The sequence below is a fragment of the Mastigoproctus giganteus genome, chromosome 1, assembly GCF_048544385.1.
Source record: "Mastigoproctus giganteus isolate SK-2022 chromosome 1, ASM4854438v1, whole genome shotgun sequence".
NCBI classification, from domain to species: domain Eukaryota; kingdom Metazoa; phylum Arthropoda; class Arachnida; order Uropygi; family Thelyphonidae; genus Mastigoproctus; species Mastigoproctus giganteus.
Genome location: NC_143575.1, coordinates 57,110,908 through 57,135,750, shown reverse-complemented (window position 1 = coordinate 57,135,750; position 24,843 = coordinate 57,110,908). Strand labels below are relative to the sequence as shown.

Here is a 24,843-nt window from a genome sequence, read left to right as displayed (position 1 = left end):
CTACTATTACTGCAAAGTACTTTGCAGATTACCTCTTCAGCAAAATGTGTTGTTTCACAAGGTTCGAGCATTCTGCAATAAATTCATTTCATGAGTCAGGGAACAGATAATGAACTTGAAGCCGCTCACTCCTTTTCTGTGACTCCTTTACATTTAGCACATTAGCATTAGTAGAGGCATTTGATGCAAGAAAGCAAGCTTATGCAGCATCAGCCAAAAAAAAAAAAAAAAAAAAAACCCACTTCCACTTCACCCCTCTGTTCGTTCAAAATACCTGTCCAGCTGAGCCTTAAACTTATTTAGGCTATCAACCTCCACCACAAGGGATGGCAGTCTGTTCCACCAACCTACCACCCGCTGGCTAAAGGCAAATTTCCGCACATCTATCCTACATCTGTCTTTCCTCAATTTGAATTTATGCCCTCTCAGGTGATTTTTCTGAGCTAGAGGAAGAATCCCATCAGCATTGAGCATGCTTAAACCATTCAAGGCTTTATACACCTCTATCAGATCACCTCGCTGGTGCCTAGTCTCCAGACACTGTAATTTGCAAAACTTAAGCCTTTCTTCGTAAGAGCACCCCTTTGTTCCATTCACTAATCTTGTTGCCCTTCTCTGTACTCGTTCCATCAGCTCTACATCCTTCTTGAAATGAGGCCTCCAGACCTGTATACAGTACTCTAGGTGTGGCCTGACCATTGCCTTATACAATGGAATAATCACCTCCTTATCCCTGCTGGAAAAATTCCTGTATATCATTGACAATACTCCATGAGCTACTCTTGCAGCCCGTCTGCACTGCTCAGAGAACTTCATATCTGCCTGCACAACCACCCCCAAGTCCCTTTCATTCTCTACCACTGCCAGTGTAGTACCACAGAGTTGATACGTTGCTCTGGGGTTGCTGTTTCCCATGTGTAGTACTTTACATTTGTCACCTCTCAGCCCACCTGCTCAACCTTTCCAGATCCTGTTGCAGCAGCATAGTGTCAGTAGTGTCCTTGACAACCCTGCCAACCTTTGTATCATCTGCAAACTTGGACATTAAGCTTGATATACCATCATCAATATCATTTATAAATACAGAAAACAATAATGGACCCAACACTGAGCCCTGAGGGACTCCCCTAATAACGTTAGTCCACGATGAGCAGTGTCCATTGATTACCACTCTCTGTCTTCTCCCCCTCAACCACCCCTTTATCCATAGCAGCAATTTGCCTCCAATGTCACACTGCTCCAATTTGTGTAGCAGTCTTCCATGTGCAATAGTATCAAAAGCCTTTCTAAGATCCAAGTATATAATATCAAAGTTATTCCCTGCATCCAGTTCTTTTGTGACTGCATCATGGTATCCAATCAAGTTGGTCAGGCAAGACTTCCCCTTAACAAAACCATGCTGTGTCTGAGCTATAACTGAAGTCTTGTCTAAATGATCCTGCAGTGCTTCTTTAACCAGTGCCTCCATTAATTTTCCTGGAACAGAAGTTAAGCTCACAGGTCTATAATTACTTGTGTCAGCCTTTGATCCTCCTTTGTGAATTGGGGTCACATTTGCACATTTCCAGTCTATGGGTACCTCCCCTGAGTCCAAGGAAGCTCTCATAATTATGGCTAAGGGTTTGCTTACTTCCTTTGCTGCCTCCTTTAATATAACTGGATAGATCCCATCCACCCCGGGTGCCTTTCTTGTGTTTATCTTCAACAGTTTCTCCTCCACTTTACTCCCAGTTATTTCAAGATTCTGTAGCTTACTGCTAGAGTTGAATACACCTCTGGCATTCCCCTCGCTGAATAACTCCTCATGTGTGAATGTCGATGCAAAATATTCATTTAGTTTGTTAGCTACCTGAGCAGGATCATCAACAGTTGACCCATCAATATCAAGTGGACCAATCTGATTCATCCCCTTCCTTCTAGAGTTTACATAAGTAAAGAACTCTTTGCTGTTTTTCTTTGCATCCCTTGCCAAGGATTTCTCGTAATCTGCCTTCGCCTGCCTAACCTCCTTTGTAACTTGGTTGCATATCAACTTGTATCTATCATAGGCTTCTGTGTCATGTGTTAATTTATATGTATCCCATGCATTTTTCTTCTCTGCCATATGCCTCATTAGTTCATCTGACATCCATTTTGGCCTAAACCTTGAACAATATTTCTTAGTTGGTATGTAAAGCCTAGTGGCTTCCAAGATAAGTTCTTTGAATGCTTCCCATTTTGAATTTGCTGTTGGTAACATCATCAGTTGGTCCCACTGTATAGAATTTAAATACTGTCTCAGTCCATCGTAGTCGCCTTTACGGAAGCAATAACCCTTCCCTTTACCCCTAATGGTAGTTACCTCTTTCAGTAAATCCCACTTCAGCACACTGTGATCACATGTTCCTGAAGGATGGGGTCCCACCTGAAGTGCAGTTCAATGAGTCCTAAAAAAGTGTCCATTGTTTGAATCACCAATTCGATAGGATGAACCAGTAAATGCCAGACCACGTTCTCCCAACAAGAGTACAACATTGATGAGGCACTTAAAAATATTGTACCATTTCTCACAGCTTCAGTTTTGATTGATGCTTCTAAGATGGTGTCAACTCCTGTCCCAGACAGCAGGCACCTTTCTAGTTCTTGCCAAGCTAGGTAACATTCTCTGTGACTATAGCCTTTTTCATTTTTTGGAATCCTGTAGGAAAGTTTCTGCCACTTCCCATTAGTATCCCAGCCTTCAGCAGATACCAGTGTAGATTTAGATGCAGAAGTGCTAGTCAAAGTGGAAAGCAATATAAAGCTTGTTTCTGTTGACTCCAGACAAGCCAGTCTCTTACATGTAGTTCTCCATTGGTGATTTGAAATTTCAGTATGCTTTCTGGGAAAACTTGATTGCAGGTATATTTTGGGAATGTTTTAGGCAGAGGGATGTGACCATTCGTAACATACTTTTCTATTTCCTTTTGAGGTGGAAACTCGGTTGTGATACATCCATTGACAATGGATGTATCACAACCATTATGATTACTCCTCTTGTTTTCCAAATTCACTTCCACATGCACCAGTATGTCTGTTTCTTTCTGTTTTCCATTTTCATTTTGTGCATCTGTCCATCAAAATCCTGTGCATGATTACCCAAATCAACTGCTGCTTGTTTTGGGATGAGGTTTCCAACAGTTTCTCCTTGCTCCAGTTCTATAGATGACTTCAATTAAAAAATTTTTGAAGCTGCACTTAATCTAAATTGAAAGAGCGTTTGTTGACCCCTTTTTTTATTTTCCTCTCATTCTTTCTTGTCTTTTCTTTTCTGGGTTCCTGATTTGTGTGAATACATTTTGGAGAGAGGATTTATAATTTATACTTTTATATCTGAAAAAACGAAAAAAAAAAAAAAAAAGACAATAAGACAAAAAATATTATATACTAATAATTTAGTAGAAGTAGTGGTAGCAGACTAGTATTAATAATAGTATTAGTAGTACTGCTATAATTAACGTGATGTACATTGACATTTAAGAGAACATGCTACTACAGCTAAGTTCAAGCAATGTCAATATCCACCCGCCAATGATAAAAGCAATTCCGATTTTTAATATTGTATATTAATATACACTTTACCTTTTCGCGATTCACGTACAAATTGCATACCTACTTAAGTTTCTTTGTAGGTTTAGCCAAGCCGGCAATCATAGTTATCATCATTAGGCCACAAAAGTTCTATATATAAGCTATGAACTGTTGCAGTAACCTGTAATATAGGTTACAGTTAATACTTTGGCTCACAGGCCCACTTTTGGACCCCTGTGCACCCCTATTATAGGCCCTGCACTTTCAACTAAAACTGTTACACTGATCATTAAAATGACAAGCAAGAAGTTGTACACACATTTTTTGTTAACATTTATTTTTATGCAAGACACACGAACATACATTTTTATGCAATTTGAAATGCAGTAAACTCTTTAAAATCCAGCACTAGTATCAATGATCACATTTGCCTTTAAGAATCCATGCAAAAAGAGGTGAATTTTTGTCTTTATAAGTTGCCTGCAAGACTACCTTGTCCTTTTAATCTTTTTATGGCCAGTGAGATTTAAACAGCATAGAAAATGCAGTGGTCTTAATTCTCACAGCAGAAAAAACATGCCTTTTCAGCAAGGTTTCCTGATATTGCATTACTTTCAAAACGATGGCCCTCACCAAAAGTTTAAATTTCCACTGATTTAAAAGATGAGGATGTTATGATAGCCTGTTTCAGGACTAACTGGTCCTGAAACATAGGAAAAATTTAAAATCTGACACCTCTCAGTCCCCACTAGCTTTTAGAATTTACTGTAGTAACATTATTTAAGAGAGCTTTTATTCTGATTTACATCAGTTACACCACGTATTAGAGTTTATTGAAGTAAATCACATCAAGAGATTGTCACATCATTAGAGAGCAGGTGGGAACACAGCTATAAAAAAAGTATAATGGCATAGGAATGACTATGAAGTGTTTGTATGAGTTGTCATGCAGTATATGAAATGAGTTTTCAAAGTTGTAATACAGGCAGTGCTGGCTGCTGAAAGTAGTGCAATACTAGGGAACTTGTTACAAAGTTGAGTTTTGTTCTTCTGTGAGGATTAAGGCTATTGCATTATCCATTCAGTTTAAATTCTGCTGGTCACAAAAACAGATGAAAGAACAAAAATGGTCATTAAAAACATTTACAGATGTAGATAAATTCAGTTGTTTGCACTTAATATTTATTGAAGTGTGCTTCTATAAAATTGCTCAAACACTAAATATTTCTGCAAGGTACTCAAGCTCTAAACTAGTATTAATAATAGTATTAGTATCTATTAAAATCTGACACCTCTCAGTCCCCACTAGCTTTTAGAATTTACTGTAGTAACATTATTTAAGAGAGCTTTTATTCTGATTTACATCAGTTACACAATGTATTAGAGTTTATTGAAGTAAATCACATCAATTTACACCTAAACTTTGGTGACATTAAGGCTCAACTGAATCCCATCATCAGGCCTATAGGAAAGTTAAAATGTGAAAGAAATTTTGCAATTATATGATTACAATAGGATTGTATTAAATTTACAAAGAATATTTTAAGAGAAATTGTTCACAAGGAATATTGAGATTTGAATTAAAAGTGAAAGGACCAACTTGTGTTATAGAAAGGAAGTGTACAAGAAACATACAAAAATTATAGTAAGTTAACTTTGAAAGGGAGGGGGGTATGGAAATAAAATCTAATGAAGGATTATCAACAAGTAAGATTCTGGAAAGGCTTACCTGAATTCTGGAGAGAGAGAGAGAGAGAGAGAGAGAGAGAGAGAGAGAGAGACTGCTTTAAGTAGACTGGGATAGCTGAACTGGCAGGGCACAACTGTTTTTATAGTACAAGAGAGAGAGAGGTGTGATCAATCTGGATTACAAATTATGAACTACCCACCAATAGAGTTGACTGTAACCAAGAGATAAAGGGATTTGCTAGATGAAAAGAACTTCAGGCTGGGATGTACAGTACCCACTTGATAAATAGCCTGGGGGTGAAGAAAAGTGTTTTGATGTCAAGATTATGTGGAGGTAATATTTTCTCATTTTCATGGAATTATGGATTAGAGAAACATTTGAACTTAGAGAAATCAAAAATTACCAAAGAATTAAGACAGATCAAAAAGGATTAGGCAGGTTATTTATCAGAAGATTGTAACTGTAGTTGTTTCTTTACCTTTTCCATTATTATTTTTTGGAACGTGTAGTATGACAAGTAAACCAGTTTTGGTATTCCCAATGCCTGTACAAGAGAGCTGTGGTGTCACATATTGTGTCCTTTCTGTGTTCTTCAATTTTCTTATGCAATATGTAGATTCACCAATGTAGGTAAAGTTGTGTGAACACTGTAAGAAGTATATGGGGGCCTCTTGGGTTGTATGGAAGATTCTTTTGTCAGATGCTGTTTAAAGGTGTCCAAGCTTTGTAGGTTCTAGCTGTTTTTGCAGTGGCTGTGCTGATTTCTCAGACATATAGTATGATTATGTTGGCCGAAAGATTCCCTGAATTCTAGTTTAGGGTTATTCAAATCTGCAGTTGTACTAGTTATGGCTTTCTTCGTGATTCTTGATAGGTAGCTAAGTTTTGCTATGGCTGACATTATTCAGAAGGAATTCTTGTAGGAAGTACTCCTGACTGCATACCCCTATGGCTCTCCTAATATAAGATTTAAGTACACCTATTTTTGTAGCAAATGGGTCAAAGGATGTAAATTGGAGGATTCTCCCTGTATCAGCATCTTTTTGTAGGCAGATCTTGAGATTGCATTTTGAGTTCTCATGAACAAAACATTCAAGAACAGAAATTGCTTATTTTCTTCAATTTCAAGTTTGAAGGAAATTTTTTTGTGGTAATTGTTCAGGTTAGTGTAGAATTCCATGAGAGCATCCATGCTGTGGTTCTAGACTAGGAGAATGTAATCAGCATACCTTATCCAGAGTTTTGGCTTGGGTGTTTGCTGAGGAAGGAATCTTCCAAGTTGCTGATGAATATTTCTGCAAGAAGAAGAGATAGGGAATTACCCATGATGAGGCCTGAGACTTGTTTAAATCAGAAACCAACAAAAGTAGGATTGTGCTACTGACAATTCTATGGGTTCCAACATGTCTCTTGAGGATAGAGGTTTCCTGTATCCAATAGGCTTCTGGTGGTAGGGTTGCTCATGATTATTTTGTTTCATCTAATGGGATGGTAGTGTACAGGAACTCCCCGACTTACGGAAATTCTGCTTTATGTAAGTTTTTGCCGGCCGGTGCAAACTTAAAAAAAATCGTGGAAACGTGTTTTGCATCCTGTAGGAGTATATGGAGGTATCGTGAAAATATCTTAATGTGAACCCAATAACACTTTTTTTTTTTTTTTTTAATTCATTCCAGTTAAAAATTTTGCTATATTACTAAGCTATTTATCTCTCTAAATCAGGGGTGGGCAACTTTTTTCGTCAGCGGGCCGAATGAAATTTTCATATCATGATGCGGGCCGAATGAAATTTTCACATCATGATGCGGGCCGGAATAGATTGAACGATTTAATAAAAAAAAAAATCAGAACCTAAAAAATGTTATATTACTTGAATTACCAAATTATTAATGTATTTTTTAAAAAAATATCTGAATGTCCAATTATCATTGAAAATGCGGCATTCGGCATCAATTTTTCTTTTTTTTTTAATTGGCTCATTTTATGGGCTATAAATTATATTAAATTAAAAATTGTAATAATTAGAAAAGGCATAAAACATAAAATATCTCGCACCAATATTATTTTTTTCAATAAGAAGTCAAACCCAAAGGAGCTTCGTTCGATCGATGCTACAATAATAATTAGGAAATAACTCTTTGACGCTGGTAGAATCACTTGGTTACTGTTGTACTGGCCGCGATTCCCGATTGAACCGAATTAAGCCGAACGTTTACGGCGAGTGTAGTCAGGTATGGATTTTCTATTTTTATGTATTTACCGAGGGGGCCGGATTCAACATCGTCGTGGGCGGCTGTTGCCCACCCCTGCTCTAAATGGTCATATTTATAATGAAAATTGCAATATGCTTTCATCGTTATCATATGTTCCCGTTATAAGAATCAATTTTGAACGCCTTTGTGATATTTTTCTAAAGCACATTTCTGGAGGTCACAACCGTAAAACAACAAAAACAATTTGCACTTTCCGCTTTATTGGGCTTTTCTGTTAGTGAATCTAATTATAAACGGGTAGTAAACTTGATCTTATTGCATTTGTGATAATACCAATAACTTCAATTGTGTGGATTTTTACACTATTATGGTGAAATGTGTTCCCCTTCACTGAAATCTTCAATCATATAAAAAACAAATTTTCAGAAACTTAGCTTTATTCCTACTTATGTGTTACAATGATGAAGGGAAAGTGACCAACGAAAAGTGCAAGTGGTGGCAGTGCCAGGAAATGAAACAAAATTGATTTAGAAATGAAGATGATTAAGCAGGACAAAGTTTGTCATGTATTGCAAGGGAATTAGGTCTCACTGCTCGAGGTAAAACTTACTGACATGCCTGTCTCATATCTTTTTTGTTGTATAATTTTGAATTTTTTTAAATTGCACGCTTTTGTAATTTTTCCTGCGCATGAGATAAAAAATTTAATAAATAATTCTATTTACATGTCCATTGAACATTTCTTTTTTGATTCAATCAATTCAGTGAGCACAGTTGTGAGTGCTGCACAAGCATGGGGATAAAATCTGACTTACGTAGCATTCCATGGAACGCAACCCTTATGCAAGTCGGGGAGTTCCTGTACATGGATATAAAGTCAAAAGAAACTGGGTCTTCTTGTTGATGGTTCAGGTTCTTGATTTTTTGTTCTACTACTGCTGAGTTCGTGATAGAATAATGTCTTTTGGCTGTTAGGCATAAGAGTTTATTCAGCCACACCGAGATCTGTCTATGTCTGCCGGATGGAAACATCTGTTCACTATGGGCCTTATTGGGAAACTAGTTTTATGTACTTTGTTGTTAGCAAAAAAGGTTGGAGCTTCAAAACCACTGCGATCAAGTTTCTTGAACAGGTCTTCTTCTGTTTCTTCTTCTCTTCCTAGAACAGAAGAAAATAAAAAAATCTATTTTGTTCTGTTCTAGAAGAGATTCTCTTTTACTTTATTTTCTAGAGAAAATAAAGACAAGCATATCTATCAACATAACAGTTGATAGATATGCTAGTCTGTTAGGTGTTCATCAATTTTGTGATTACATTCATTTCAGTCTATAATCACAATGGCAATTCCTTTGTCAGATTTGGAAATATACATAGTTGGATTTTCTTTGAGGGTTTTCAGTGCTGCCATAAGGACACAATGTTTAGTAGAATCAACAAATCTGAAACAGCAGCTCACACACACACTCTCTCTCTCTCTCTCTCTCTCTCTCTCTCTCTCTCTCTCTCTCTCTCTTGTAAAGGCATGTAGGAGTAGCAAAATCCTTTAATTCTTTCCATAGACAAGTCATACTAAGGAGTTCTCCTTAGTATGACTTGTCATTGTTTTCGAGCATTGCTATTAACAATAAGAAGTCTGTTTTAACCGAGCATACTACACATTCCAAGAAATAATAATGGAAACTACAGCTACAACCTTCCAATAAATAACTTGCCTAATCCTTTCTAATCTGTCTTTATTCCTTGGTGATGTTTGATCTGTCCGAGTTCAAATGTTTTTCTGTTATCCATTTAAATCTTTATTTCTAATTTTCTCGTTTACATAGAATTTGGTGTGTGCTTTACCTCCGCTTAATCTAGGCATCAAAACACTTTCCTTCGCCCCAGCTATTTATTAAGTGGGTTCTGTCCATCTTAGCCTGGAGCTCTTTTCATCTAGCAAATCCCTTTATCCTTTGGTTGTCATCAACCCTATTAGAGGATAGTCCACAATTCTTAATCCTGATTGCTCGCACATCTCTTTTGTACTATAAAAACAATTGCACTCTGTGAATTCAGCTATCCCAGTCTAGCACTCACTCCCTCTCTCCAGAATTCATCAAGCCTTTCTACAATCTTACTTATTTGACAATCCTTTATTTTACTTCCATATTCCTCCCCACTTCACAGTTAACTTACTGTAATTTTCTAATGATGAGTTCATAAAATCCTTAAACAACCAACCTACTGTAATTTTCTGTGTTTTTTTGTGCACCTCCTTTCTATAACACTAGGTAGTCCTTGCACTGTAAATCTGCATCTTAATATTCCTTGTGAACAATTTCTCATAATTTATATTCTCTCATATTCTTTGAAATTTAAAGTTTTTATTTTAACTTAATTATCAGAATGTCGATATTGTATTAAAATTCATTAATGTAACCCTTTAATTGCTAATTTTGATTTCTTTCATGTTTTAACTTTGTTTCCTCTATATTCCTGGTGATGGGATTCAGTTGAACCTTGAAAAGTTGCCAAAACCCTATCATGTGGTGTAACAGTGTTTTTAATTTCCTTTAAATCATAATTAATGGTTAGCCCTCTTTTTAAACTTTTATTTGTTAATATAATGTAGAATGTTAAGACAAAAAAAAAAAAGTAAAAATTCAAAAAATTAAAATATTTTTTCTCAAATATAGGATTTTTGTAGAAATTAAGAACAATCGCCCATGGTTGGATAGACTCCATCTTCTTTAATTTGGTCAATTATACTATGTCCTGATGAAACCTTACACTCCTTTTAATCACTAAGAACACTGAAACAATCTTGGGGGGGGGGTGAAATCAAGGTGCAAATGTAAAAAGTTTAAGACATCTGACAACTAAAGCTTTTATAGCTATGCAACAATTCCTTCACAAGTTTTCTAACATTTTCTTCTTTTTAGTTCTAAAAATCTGCAGCCACTGGATTTAAAATATTACCACGCAGCTATGCAGCTTACTGAATGGGGATTTAGTTTATAAATGTAAAAAGTTTAAGACATCTGACAACTAAAGCTTTTATAGCTATGCAACACTGCGGCGCCTCCGTAGCCAGGTGGGAAGGAGCAGCAGTGCATAGCACATGCTTCTTGATTAGACCGGGGTTCGAGCCCGTCACCACCAAATACGGAGAATGCGGAAAGGTCAGGGAATGACCACCGCATATCCCGGAGCAATATGGCCTTAGTTGCTAATGCTCCTAAAAACCAAATAACAAACAAGCTATGCAACAATTCCTCCAAGTTTTCTAACATTTTCTTCTTTTTAGTTCTAAAAATCTGCAGCCACTGGATTTAAAATATTACCATGCAGCTATGCAGCTTACTGAATGGGGATTTAGTTTATATCACTGTTGTTATGCAATAGTTTTCTAATTAGCCAAACATGATCTCTTCTGAGTTGTGCATCATTTAATTTTGAAAATTTTCACTTTAAACAGTTGAAGTCCTTGCAAATTTTTTTATTAAGTCCAGCTTTATTCTGTAACAGCAGAAGTAGTAGTGGTACATTAATGGTACAACTAAGTTTCCATTAATGGTACATATTTGACATTTCTTTTCCAAGGAATTCACGTTGGTAAAACCTTGGCAGCATAGCACTTTTCTGTTGCTTGGTTCTTCCAAAAAATGAACTTTACAAAAGGAAAGGAAATCATCATATAACCCATCCATTACATAAAATTTCATCATTCTTCAACTTCATCCCCATTCATTCATCAGTTCATTTATACCTAAGTATAAATGAACTGCTCATCATAAAATATTGGCAGCATTTTATTTCTCTTCCTAAATATGAAAATTTTTGTACCCATGGTCAGTAAATTCCATTCTCCTAGAAGTCGGTCCGTTTAAATTACATACTAAATCATTAAGCTCATTTTCTTCAATCAGTACAATTTGCAATGTACCCGGGGATCTTTTGAGTTCTTTTTCTTCATCATTGTGGTCAGTTGGTTCATGCCATAACATAGGAACAACAAATAGCATGCTCTTCATCCATTCAATGAGGCTTACACAGCACAATATGTTGCATATATGCAGTACCAAAGTTCTGTCTTTTTCTCCCAGATTGCATATTCAGTAGATATTTAATGTTTTTTTTTTTTTTTTAATGGACTGATGTTGTGTTGGTTACTTTGACAGTTTTTGCTAGGTGCACATGTAGTTTAACACTGTATACACACAAATAACAAAAACTTTACAAATTTACAAAGCCATAGTGTAATTTCTTTATGCTGATTGTCAGAAAACTATTTTATAAAAATAAAAACAATGATAATAAAGCACATGGCTGACCTAAAATATATGCAGATGACAAATGATGACTAAATTCAAATTATTATAACACATGAGTCATCCCCTCCTACATACTTGCTAATCTTTTTTTCCCACGTTTTGTAAATAATTTTTTTTTTTTTTTTTTATTTACAAAACCAGTGTACTATAAAAATTTCTGTCCACATTCAGAATTAGCAGTTGAATAAATATAAGAAGTTTATGTTACCAAAGCCTTTGTTAATTGGTGATCCAGAGTTAAAATATTAATAAATATTTTCTTTCTAGCAATGAATAACAGTGGATACTTTAATACAACCTGCTGACTTAAACAGGTTTATGCATTTGAACATTCCAAGCAATAGATTACAGCCATATGAAGAATAGAACTGGATAGTGTGAACAGGTTTAATGTTACTTGGGTCTGTCAAAACTGCTAAAGTTTGGATGCAATGACTCCTATAAGGACCAAGCAGATAAAGACCAGACAACCTTTCTTTTCTATAATCAAACTAAATAATATGGTCCCAATATGCAATTTATTGGCAAGATATACAAATTATATAAATTGACATTTCTTTAAAATTTAAAAGTCAATTTTACATTATATAATAATGCTTTTTGAATTTGTCTTCTACAAAATCGTCATCTGTTATGAAATATTGCTTCCATTTAGTGATGAAACAAACGAAAAGTTGAGTGGATTAAGGTAATTCCATGTTCATTGCAAGCTTCTATTACTGATGCATCATTGGTAGATCCTCCTGGACTGATGATATAATGCACTCCACTCTGAAGAAATACAAAATTAAAAATTTATTTGCATTGAAATAACCTGGATGGAGATTTTAAAAAGGTATCCAAAAATAGTTATTAATATGCAATAATAAGAGTAACCCTTATAAATAAAAACATCTATTAAAATCATATCAGTGTTGAAGTTTAGTATTCTTCCAGAATGATATTTCTTTTCAATCTGTCATTATTTTTTAATTGGAAGATTAAAGTTTAGAGTTTTGGCTTCCTTCTTTTTATGTGATATGCTCCTCAACAATGAAGATTCTTAATTGAATCTTTCTTATTATATCAAAAGCTTCAGAAAGATCAAAAAAATACTGACTTCAAGTTCCAGGAAAAATAAATTACTGACAATAAGTTGTTTAAGCAAGTGAAGCTTGGGCAGCCATTCAGACCACAGTTACAGAAAAAAGAGATAAACTTTATAACAGGCCAGAAATATTTACATAACTGAGCCAACCTCAGTTATAAATATATCTGGCCTATTTCAATTGGATCTGTATTTCTCAGGATGTTTAAAAGAGCTATTTATGCTAAAAAAAAATTTAAGGTTTTTATCCTGTTACATGTCAATATTTCCTGTGTTGTAGGGATGGCACAGTAGATAAGGAAGTTCATATGGTCAAGGTTTCAGTTCCTATTTCTGGATTATGTAACTTGTTTCAGTCTTCTGACAAATCTCTCAAAATATGAAAGTTTAGTAATCCTATTATTCTGGAATTAAAATTCAGAAGATAGTTTTTGAAAGGCAGGAGCTGTTTGGGTTTTCATTCTCATATTCAACATTTGGGGGTCGAAGGAGTACAAGATTCCCTAGTTGACGTAGTTGTGAAATGTTTTAACATATATAAGCAATATTGTCCTACTTTACTTACTTTTAATGGAGGAAAGTGTGATGCATTGGTCCTATTTTGTAAAATTGTTATATGATTCAAATTCTTTGGATGCAAAATTCCAGAGGGTGGGAAGTCTGAAGTGTTTATGAGCAAATGTTTCTCCATGAATAGGTTGTGATTGTACAGCAGACTCTAGACTTACCAGGATCGAATTAACCGGGACACTTCACGACTCCAAATATCAAAAAAAAAAAAAAAAAAATCAACCAGAAATCATAAAATTCAAGCAATAACTAGAATAGGTATAAACAGATGTTTTGCAAGTCGTAAATAAATAAGCAACATTATAAATCATCATTGGGAGATTAGTGTACCTATTATCTTACAATCCCCGCTGTCTTCACACCCAACGCTCAAAAAAAAAAAGACCAAATGTTTAGTTTGTTTTAGTGTGTCTCGTCCATTGTTGTGTTCTGTTGCACTGCAAAAGGACATTTTGTTTCATTATTTATGTCAGGGATGTCGGATTTTTTTTTTTTTTTTTTTATATATATTATATAGTAACTATTTTTTTTTTTTGTTTAGAAATTGCAAAAATGATGGGCAAATGCAAGAGTTGCTTTCAAAAACAAAAACTCGAAATTATTCAAAAGTTTGAAAACTGTGCATCTGTTAAAGCTCTAAAGAACCATTATAATGTTGGTGACCAAACCATATGCGACATTGTAAAAAATAAAGGGAAGCTATTAGATTTAAAATCGACATCGTAAAAAATAAAGGGAAGCATCATGTTGGACACGTAGGTAGTGCGTGGTAAGTGTTTTATCTATTGCCATACTTTTTACATAGGTTGCTAAACATTTTTCGGTAGCAGTAAGTCCCCGAATTACATTACTTTATTTATATTTTTTTATATGACTGAAAATTTCAGTGAAGGGGGACACACATTTCATAATAACGTAAAAACCCACAGAATTCCAGCAATAGGATTGAGTTTACTACCCGTTTATAATGAATTGCACTAACAGAAAAGCCCAAATAACCTGGAAAGTGCAAATAAATTTTTTTATTGTTTTACGGCAGTGACCTCCAGAAATGTGTTTTAGTAAAATGTGAGCTCACATGGGGTGATAACAGTGAGTTTTCGCCTTAACCCTGTGAAGTTCTTTTCAGAAAATTTAATTTTGACTGTTATCATGGTGCCGACTAAGAGAATAAGTGACAGCAGTACTAGTAAATATATCAAGAAAAGGAAAGTGATCGAGCTGGATCACAAAATTAAAATAATGTCAAGCATTAACAAGTAGCGTGCGGAATTCAGATTTGTCAGCGGCAACGGTGAACACAATAAAGGAGAAAGACAGAAGCGGTGAAGCGATCAGCACAAATGAAGTCAACTATAATAAACAAGGCCACGAAATACATATCCATTTTTACAGTAAAGTAATATGCATGTTTTCTTTTCTTATTTGCCACTCAGGCTACTTCACCGCCATCCTCAGAATAAGTTTTTAATTGAACTAATTAAAAATATAACTATTTTCCTTCATTCTTCTGATGATATTGTGTGGTTTTTGTAATTTTGGCATATCAGGGCATATAGTAGCAATATTTTACTAGTCATTCCCGAGTTACGTGAAGAAGTCTTACGTAAGACTTACTCGACTTACGTAAGAAGTCCTGGAACGTATCTCTTACGTATGTTGGAGACACTGTATTTTCGGATTAACTGGGAAATCTATTATCCGGGAATTTTTTTTTACCATCTATTCCGGAAAATCAAGTCTACTGTATTTCCAAAGCATACAAACATTGGAGAAGGATGGTTATATAGAACATGCAAAAAAAAATGTGCACCAGCAATATAAATTTGATTGTTATCCCTGCAGATATAATTAATATCTATCATTCAACCTTTATATCAAGTAATAATAAAAACATTAAAAACCATTTCCAGAAAAGATGAGGAAAATGATTTTACAAATATTTGATGAAAATGGAAAAATGATGAAAAAATTAATCAGTAAAAAATTAATTTAGTTCATATGGTAATAAAAGCATGGGATGACGAACTGTAAATACAGTTATTAGCTGCTTCAAAAAAAGCACAGTTTATCCAAGGTAACAAAATTACAAATGAATAAAGATATTGAAATAACTAACTTCCATTTTGACAAAACACAATCCTGAAGCAGTACTGAAGTCAAAATGAGAAAGAAGACCAGGAAGTGGCACTGCTGTTGCTAGCATTATCTCCAAAAGAAGGTAGGCAAGCTTTAGCTATCTTAAGAAAAAATTTGGAGTGAAGAGGTAGGCATCTAAGAGCTCAGCCTATAACCTAGAAAATTATGCAATTTCTCATCTTCATGAAAAATCAAGTTAAATAGCTTTTAAATTAATTAAATTTTTTTTTCCATCATCATATGCTGTATTACGATTTTACATTATGTACAAGACAATACACATTTTTTTCAAAATATTTTATTATATATACTTATATCAAGTATAATGGTTTGAGAATTGCGGGAAATCTCGCATAGCACAATATTTTTGGGCTGGGAAAACCCTTCCATTATGTTGGTAATTTTTCAACATTTCCATTCCTTTTTGTGAATCCCCCACTGTTGACTCGCTAGTCATTATCACCTTTGTGATATTTTTTCTAATGCACATTTCTGGAGGTCACTACCATAAAACAAAAACAATTTGCAGTTTCTGGTTTGTTGGCCTTTTCTGTTAGTGTAATCAATTATAAAACACATAGTAAACCCGATCTTCTTGCATTTGCTATAGTACCAATAGCTGGAACTGTGTGGATTTTCACATTATTATGGTGAAATATGTTTCCCCTTCCATGAAATATTCAATCATATAAAAAACAAATAAATTTTCAGGAACTCATTACTTCGTATCTTACTTGTGTGTATCGTGTTTGTTGCAACTTGTGTGTGCCGTGTGCTTTGTTATTGATTGTTTATCAGTTTTGTTGTTTTAAATATTACAACAAAAAAAAAAAGTCAGTAACAGAAATATCAATTAGTATGTACATATTACAGTATGTATTAATTAACAAGTTGACTGCCAAGGCTTATTTGGGTAAACTGGTCTCCGACGCCAATTTGAGTTAGGCATGTTAAATTATTCAAAACCCAAATTATAATATATATTCATCACCAAAACTCATAAAAAAAGCTTATTGTTGTGAAAAAAAAAAGCATCTACGAGTTAACTCGATTAAATCAGATGTGTTGTAACTTGCAGAATTCTCTGTATATGAATCTGTTTTGTGCGTAAATTCGCTGCACTGACATTGCTGTGTACGTTGTATTTAGTACTTCATGTACTAAAAAGAACCTAAAAGATGGATAAGAAGAGCTTGAGCTCTATGCTAATATGAGTGACTCGGAATTTGAAGAGTTTTTTGACAAGTCGTACGGTCCTGGTTCACAGATCGATCAGATCAAGTGCTCTCGTATCATTCAGTGCTAAGAAAAACCATCAGGTGTCCGTAAAAAACTGCATTACATATTATAGAAATATATATGCCTAACGCATACACCCTTTTCCGTCAAGTTGTGGATTTCTCTGAACTTCAGACATTTTATGGAGGAACCCATAACTTGACGGGAAAGTTACGCTGAATCGTTAATTGGAAAAAAAATTCTAAATGTTCCAAAGAATATTAGGTCTGAACGTAAAATTCATTATTTGGAATTTCAGTTGGCTATACCACCAACAGAAAAAAAAAACGCCATGGAACACGCTATTATTGTCCACTGCGCTAAGATAGCGTTTTCTTTTCTTATGTGCCACTCCAGCACATAAGAAAAGAAAACATGTTATTGTACTGTAAAAACTGATATGTATTTTGTAGCCTTGGTTATTATAGTTGACTTGATTGGTGACGATCCCTTCACTGGTTCTTGTATTCTTTTTTTTTTTTATGTGAACCCCAAACACGAGAGGTATTAGAACCTATAGTACTTAGTACCTTGCTTGGGTTGGAGGTTGAGAAGACGAAAGAAGATATTTGTTGACATTGGACTTGAACTTCTGTAGATTGTAGTTTTCAGGAAATACGCATGAAGGAAGGTTGTTCCAGAAAACGGCAGTTGAATGAATAAATGAGGAAGATGAAAAGTTGGTTCTGTGGGTTTGAAGTTGGACAGTAAATGGATGTTGGCGGCACGTGTTCGGACTGTTTTGAAAGAGAGAGCGGGAATTATAGAAGCCAATTCAGAAGAACAGTGCCCATGGAAGTATCTGTAAAAGAGGCATGCAGCAGAAACAGTGCGTCTATGAGAAAGCGAGTGGAGAGACTCTGTTAGAGAGGAATCATTAATTAACCTAACTGCCCTCTTCTGAATGGAATCAAGAAGCCTGAGAGAGGTTTTAGGGGCACCACCCCAAATGTAGGAACAATATTCCATGGCAGGGCGGATTTGCGATTTCTACAGAGTGAGCAGCTGTTTGGAAGAAAAGTAACACTGAGAGCGAAAGAGAAAACCCAAGTTTTTTAGATGCAGAGGAAGCAATATTTGTAATGTGCTTGTGCCAAGAGAGATTAGAAGTCAGGGTAATCCCCAAAAGAGATATATCCTTTTGCCTAGAAATTGGAGTGTCACTAAAGATAAGCATAGGAGCAGAAGAATCCTTTTTGCGAGATATAAGACAAGACTGAGTTTTAGAAGGGTTGAAATCAACTAAGTTGTCTTTGCCCCACTGGAGAATTACCTGAAGATCGGCATTTAAGGAATTGGCAGCAAATTTTCGAGAACATGAAGCTGATTGAGCTGGACAAGGTTTCTCAAAATGGAAAGTTGAATGCAATGTGCAATCATCGGCAAAACTATGGATAGGATTTCCAGTCAATGCAAGAAGGTCATTGATATACAAGAGGAAAAGAGTGGCGGAAAGAACTGAACCTTGGGGGACACCGGCATTAGTGGAAAAGTTAGAAGACAGAGAGCCATCTACCATCACCCTCAGTGAGCGATCAGAGAGAAAACTGGATAACCAATTACAAACCATAAGATGGAAGCTTGTTTAGAAGACCTTTATGCCAAACACGATCAAAAGCCTTTGAGATGTCAAGAGCAACTACTTGTGTTTCACCGAACCTTTCCATTGAAGTAGTCCATAAGTGGGTAACATAAGCCAGGATATCACCAGTGGATCGACACTGACGGAATCCATACTGGTGATCATTGATCAGACGGAAGGTTTCTAGGTAGTTTAAGAGTTGGCGGTTAATTGATTTCTCCATTACTTTAGAAAGAGTAGAAGTAATTGCAATGGGACGATAATTGGATGGGAGGGATTTGTCACCCTTTTTAGGAACTGGCTGAATATGAGCAAATTTCCAAGCAGAAGGAAAAACACCTTTGGAATAAGAAAGTGAAAAAAGGCGGCAAAGAATAGGAGTAAGTTCAGGAGCACAGATTTTGAGAACAAGTGGAGAAATACCATCAGGAGCTGGAGCTTTCTTAGTATCAAGATTCATCAAAATCCTTCAGATATCCTTTTGACGAAAGACCACAGGAGGCATTGAATGGACCGTGTTGGGAATGGTGGGAGGTGTTTTACCAAGTTCATTAATACATGAGCTGGAAGAAAAATGGGATGCTAGCAGGTCAGCTTTATCCTTGGCTGAAGTGCCAACAGAACCATCTGGTTTGGACAGAGGTGGAAGCAGAGATGGGCAAAAGTTGCGCCCAATAGCTTTGGCAAGAGACCAGAATGCTCGGCTACCATTAGGGCACGAAGCAAGTTTTCTACTCTTAGCCCGTTCAAACTCTAGTTTGGACTGATTAATAACTGCTTTGCAATTGTTGCGAGCTTTGGTGTAGGTAGAAAATGAAACTGAAGAATTAGAAACAAGCCAATTATGATATGCAACATTCTTCTCTTGAACAGCCTTAGCACATTTATTGGAAAACCAAAGTTTAGATAAAGGACGAGATTTTAAAGTGGAGTGTGGGATAAAGGATTCCATTCCTTTATCCCACAGGAAAAGAAGTCTCGCAGGTCATCCCATTTTGCATTCTTGTAATGCCAAACAACACGAGGTTGGGAATAGCCATGAGATAAAGGTTCCATTGGAGAAGAGACAATCACCAAGTTGTGATCTGAAGTGCCTAAAGGACCTCTCACTTCGACCATGTACTTAGAAGGGGTTGTTTGTGAGAAAAAGATCAAGCGTATTGGCTGTATGATTCGGATTGTCCGGTATTCTTGTAGGTAAATGAACAATCTGTGCTAGGTCATTAGTAATTGCAAAAGCCTCAGCATCTCGACCTGCTGGGTCGGTGTGACTAGAAAACGGAAGCCAGCTGAGTTGTGAACATTAAAATCACCAAGGAAAATTACCTCTGTTAGGAAAGTTGGACTGGAGAAAGTCAAGTTGCAACGAGAGGAAGTCAAAGAGCTCCAAGTGATTAGTGGAGTTGGGAGAACGGTAGAGACAACAGATGAATTTGACACAATGAGGTAGAGAGATTTTAAGCCAGAGAAGATCAAAGAGAGGAGATTCCAAATTGCCAAGTCTCTGACAGGGAATATCAGAACGGACATATGCACAAGTACCACCTTTGAGGCGAAAGGAATCATACAGCGAATAATTTGGGCATCTGAGATGAGCAGTAGTTGAATCAACCGATAACTGAGATTCTGTCAGAAAAAGTACATGTGGCTTGGCAGACTGCAAGTGGAAATGGACATCGTTGAGATTAGAATTGAGACCACGTATATTTGTGAAATGAATTAGGAAGTCCTTGGGAGGTTTAGATCTTTTCGCAGATAAGCTTGTTCTATTAGTTTGACAATTCATGGTGTATTCAATAGTAATAAAAAGTGGGTGGGACATGCTGTATGAAGTAATGAAATTTTTGGTTATGGCGTACATGTGGTAAGAATATACCCAGATCCTTGACATAACGTGGCCTCGACAATGCTCCCCGCATACACACTACTCGGACTCCCTCCAGTCACTATCTGGCAGAGTAGAGGTAGCAAGATTATACACTAGCTGATCCGGAAGCCTCCTAGAGAGTTACCAATAGGTTCGGTCCGGTGTACTAACTAGCGGCCGGCCTGCGAAAACCGTTTTAGAGCTGTACCCTCGAAATGTAAGGAATATTGGATCTCGTCACGACGTTCATCATAACCTCAAAAGTCATTAATCATACTGCATGATGGACGAGGTAGGGAAGGGTTGACCGGAACTTAGCTCTAGAGACTAAACATGGGTTCCACCACTTCAAGTCTCCAATAAGCAAAGTGGTGGTATTTCACCGGTTGATGAGAGTCATCTACCACCTAGTACTGCCTGGTAACATAGAGGGGCGGCGTTCCTCCATGTGGTGTGGGTGCCACACCTCGACCCCTGCTTACGTTGGTTCACACCTGGGTGGTCACCCACCATGTGCTTGTGCATGGAGGTTATACCCAGGATTACTAACAGTCCCACCATCGTGAAGGTGCAAGCAGAGGATTTGGCTGTCACAGACCGTCCGGACTTCGCCGAAATTGGGTCCACTTGACTTGAGTGTCACCCGAATATCAGTTCCATCAGCGTTTTAGACTCCCAGGTAGCAAGTACAGCTTGTCTGGCATATCTGAGAGAATGTCTGTGACAACCTCAAGGACCATTCGTTCTTTGTCCTTTATTATTCTTTTCACTATTGACACTGATAAATCTGAATTCCACGCAATCCTTGTTAATGTTTGACCATTTTCATATATCCTTATTATTTTAATTTTCTGATCCAACTTGATCGCTTTCCTTTTCTTGGTAGATGTACTAGTACTGCTGTCACTTATTCTCTTAGTCGGCACCATGATAATGGTCAAAATTAAATTTTTGGAAGAGAAAAAAATTCTTAATTTTTTAAGGGGAAAACTTACTATTATCACCCCACACGAGCTCACATTTTACTAAAGCACATTTCTGGAGGTCACTACCATAAAACAAAGACAATTTGCAATTTCTGGTTTATCGGGCTTTTCTGTGCAATTCGTTATAAACTAGATCTTATGGCATTTGCGATAATACCGATAGCTAGAATTCTGACATTTTTAAATAATAAAAAATATATATATATATATATAAATTTTCAGGACCTTCTTCATTTCTATATTTTAAGCCTGTTACTCCATATGTCACGTGTGCAATTTGTGCATGCCATGATCGTCGTTATTGATTGGTTTTTTTTTTTTTTTTTTTTTACTTTTTTAAATTTAACAATTCTAAAAAAAAAAATTGAGTGAAAAAAAATTATGTAAATCTGAAGTTACATAAGTCTAGGACTTACTATGTCAAAAAATGTTCAGCAACCTACGTAAAAAATATCAACTTTTGAATAATTTAAAGTTTTTGTTTAATTGAAAGCACAACTCTTTTACATTTACTAATCATTTTCTCGATTTCTCAAAAAAAAAAATTTCAACATCCCTGACATAAATAACAAAACAGTTTTTGTGGTGAGACAGAACACAACAATCAACGCAGCATACTAAAACAAACTAAATATTTTGGGTTTTTTTTTTTTTTTTAGTGACGGGCGTGAAGACAGCAGGGGTTTCAAGATAATAGGTACATTAATCTCCCAATGATGACCTATAACATCGTTTATTTATGACTTGCAAAACATCTTTTTTATATCTATTATAGTTTTTACTTCAATTTTATGATTACTTCTTTTTTTTTTTTTTTAATTTGGAGTGTTGAAGTGTCCCAGTAAATCCAGAGTCTGCTGTAACATATAGGTTAGTGCAAAAGCATCATTTTAATGTAGATCATCTACCAAAGTAGTTAAATAATTAAATTGGCATCGTTTTGGTTATATCTCATATTGTGAATGCTTTCGCAGCGTGTTGCCATGGTATTGTACTACCTCGAATAAGTAACACTTTACCAGTGGAGAAGACTACTGTTATTTATTCTCAGTGGATACCACCACCCAGACTGCACCGTTTCAAAGCTTGTTGGCTTCTCTTCGGTGGGTTGCAGGTACCCTGGTGTTGCGATAGTGACAACCCAGTTATGAAGTATAACTTCACAATATGAGAGATGCCTGATGGTGTGCAGTGATACAGACAGTGAATAAATAACAGTAGCCTTCTCCACTGATGCAGTGTTACTTATTCGAGGTAGTACAATACCATGGCAACTCGTGAAGGCATTCACAATATCAGATATAACCAAAACGATGCCAATTTAATTAATTAATTTAACTACTTTGGTAGATGGCTATGTTAAAATGATGCTTTTGTACTAACCTATACGTTAGTCATTCTACCTCGTAGCATGAGGCCTTTGCCCTTAAATATTTTAGTCTGCTGTAATTATTTTCATTAAAGGTTATTGTGGCTGCAAGTTCCATTTGTTTTGTTACCTATGGACAAAAATAATTAAGTACAATTAGTGTTTTTTTTTTCTTCCAAACAGTATTTTTGATATAAGTTCAAAAATCAAAACAAATTGGAAGTCCGAACTACCCCCGGTCCCAATTAGTTTGGATTAGCAACGCTCTACTGTATTTTCAAATTAATATACTATATGTGATTTATAAAATTTAATTGTATACTGTAACTAAGTTTTTTTTGAAGAAAAAAAAAAAAAAAAAATATATATATATATATATAATTGAAGCAATATGGTCAACTGAATCGATTTTCAAGTGTGTGATTCTAATAAGCAAGACCAACTTATTTTAATAACAAACATAGGCATGATGGTCAAGGCTCCGTAGTCAAGTGGTCAGGAGCGGGAGTGCAATAGCACACTCTCTTTGACTAGACCTGGGGTTCAAGCCCTTGACTGCTAAATACGGTCGATCTGCCAACCTGCACTGGACCAGCGTGGCAGATTATGGTCCATTACCCTCAGCATGATTTGTTGAGGAGGCTTCCATCCTGCAGTGGGTGATAATGGCTGCAATTTACTTTTATAGGCATGATGTGCTCTATTTATACAGCTGATTTATATCATGAATAATTAGTTTTTTCAGCACATTTCTTATGGTAAAGATTGTGTACTTGTGCCTATGTGAAAGAAAAGTCATCTGGAGCTGTATGCTATATATGAGACAAAACAGCAGATTTACTAAAACTTCCCAAGTGGATCAAAAATAGTCCCGCCTTCCCTACATATATTATACTGCGCCTCCTTAGCCAGGTGGGCAAGAGCAGTAGTGCGTAGCACACACTTCTTGATTAGACCGGGGTTCGAGCCCGTGACCACCAAATACGGAGGTGCGGAAAAGTCAGGGAATGACCACCACATATCCCCAGAGCAATATGGCCTTAGTTGCTAAAGCTCCTAAAAACCAAACAACAAACCTACATATATTATACTTACCTGATATGCACGATCAATATTGTCTCGGAATGGAAAAAATGCATCTGAACTTAGGGCTACACTGCTTAAATTCCTAATCCAGTTTTCTTTTTCAGCCTGTTAAGGTAGACAAGAATTGAATAAAGACTGCTATAAAATATTAAACAAATTGTGGATGAAATTAAATACACTAAGGATCATCAGAGAAGCAAAAATGTATTTCCCAATTATTTTAACTAAAAGGACTGCATGAATAATGTTTCAAATGCAATACCATATACTTACCATTTTAAATGCACCAGTAACACATAATGAATATGATGTGGTCAGAAAATATATCAAAATGCTGAAAATATTACCAGTAAATATCACTTGACCATGCATGCTTATAACTATTACATTACATACATGAGCATGCATGTGATACAATTTGTGTGCCAATATGTTATTCTTTATTTTTAACATTATAATCAATGTTTTTTCAAAGGCAAATCTCTCTCTCCATATGTATAAAATGCATTGACACTGTTTAATCTACTCTAAATATAAGGTGGAAAACCAGAGTACTGTTTCAATGCTTTGGTTTCCCAAACTTATTTGTTGGTGAACACTCCACAACTCCTTAGGAATACCTAAATAATTCTTGCTGCAAGTTTTACCAGCCTTCCCCCACAGTTATTTAAGAATATGTTTATGGCTTGCTGTGGATGTGAGAAATGGACAGAAATTGTAATATAAATAGTACAGTCATTTTGAACATCTGAACCTGCCCAAATATTTCTAAAACAAAAACATGAGGAGCATTATGCCTTTGCTGCTCTTGTGCCATAAAGTCTACAAACAAACAACAAAAACGTGACAATGATATTGGGTTAGACTAAGATATTCTCTGAAAATCCTGGGAGTAATGTCAACACACAAAATTACTAATCAAAGTAATCAATAGTATCAAGTGTAAAATGATGCACGAAAAGCTTATTCAGCTTCAGCCAAAAAATAAATAAAATGGGCTAATACTTCTCATATCACCTGTCCATCTTTCATAACAGTTTTGAGCCTTCTAGTTCTTCAGTGAATTGATTCAAACTACCCACCTCTACAACACCAGATGTGAAATTCTTCTAA

The 24,843-nt window shown here is 35.8% G+C and overlaps 1 protein-coding gene across 2 annotated transcripts in view; it reads right to left on the bottom strand.

Moving 5' to 3' along the window:
• Positions 1–12,265: 12,265 nt before the first annotated feature.
• The window catches only part of LOC150090813 (bifunctional purine biosynthesis protein ATIC), a 343,962-nt gene continuing 331,384 nt past the window's right edge, over positions 12,266–24,843 (bottom strand). For both annotated transcript variants that reach the window (XM_090372983.1, XM_090372991.1), the window contains 2 exons: positions 23,740–23,835; positions 12,266–12,537 (listed from right to left, as the gene is read on the bottom strand). In XM_090372983.1, coding sequence (XP_090229109.1) covers positions 12,418–12,537; positions 23,740–23,835 — 216 coding nt within the window. In that variant the 3' untranslated portion in view covers positions 12,266–12,417. The remainder of the gene's footprint in view (positions 12,538–23,739; positions 23,836–24,843) is intronic.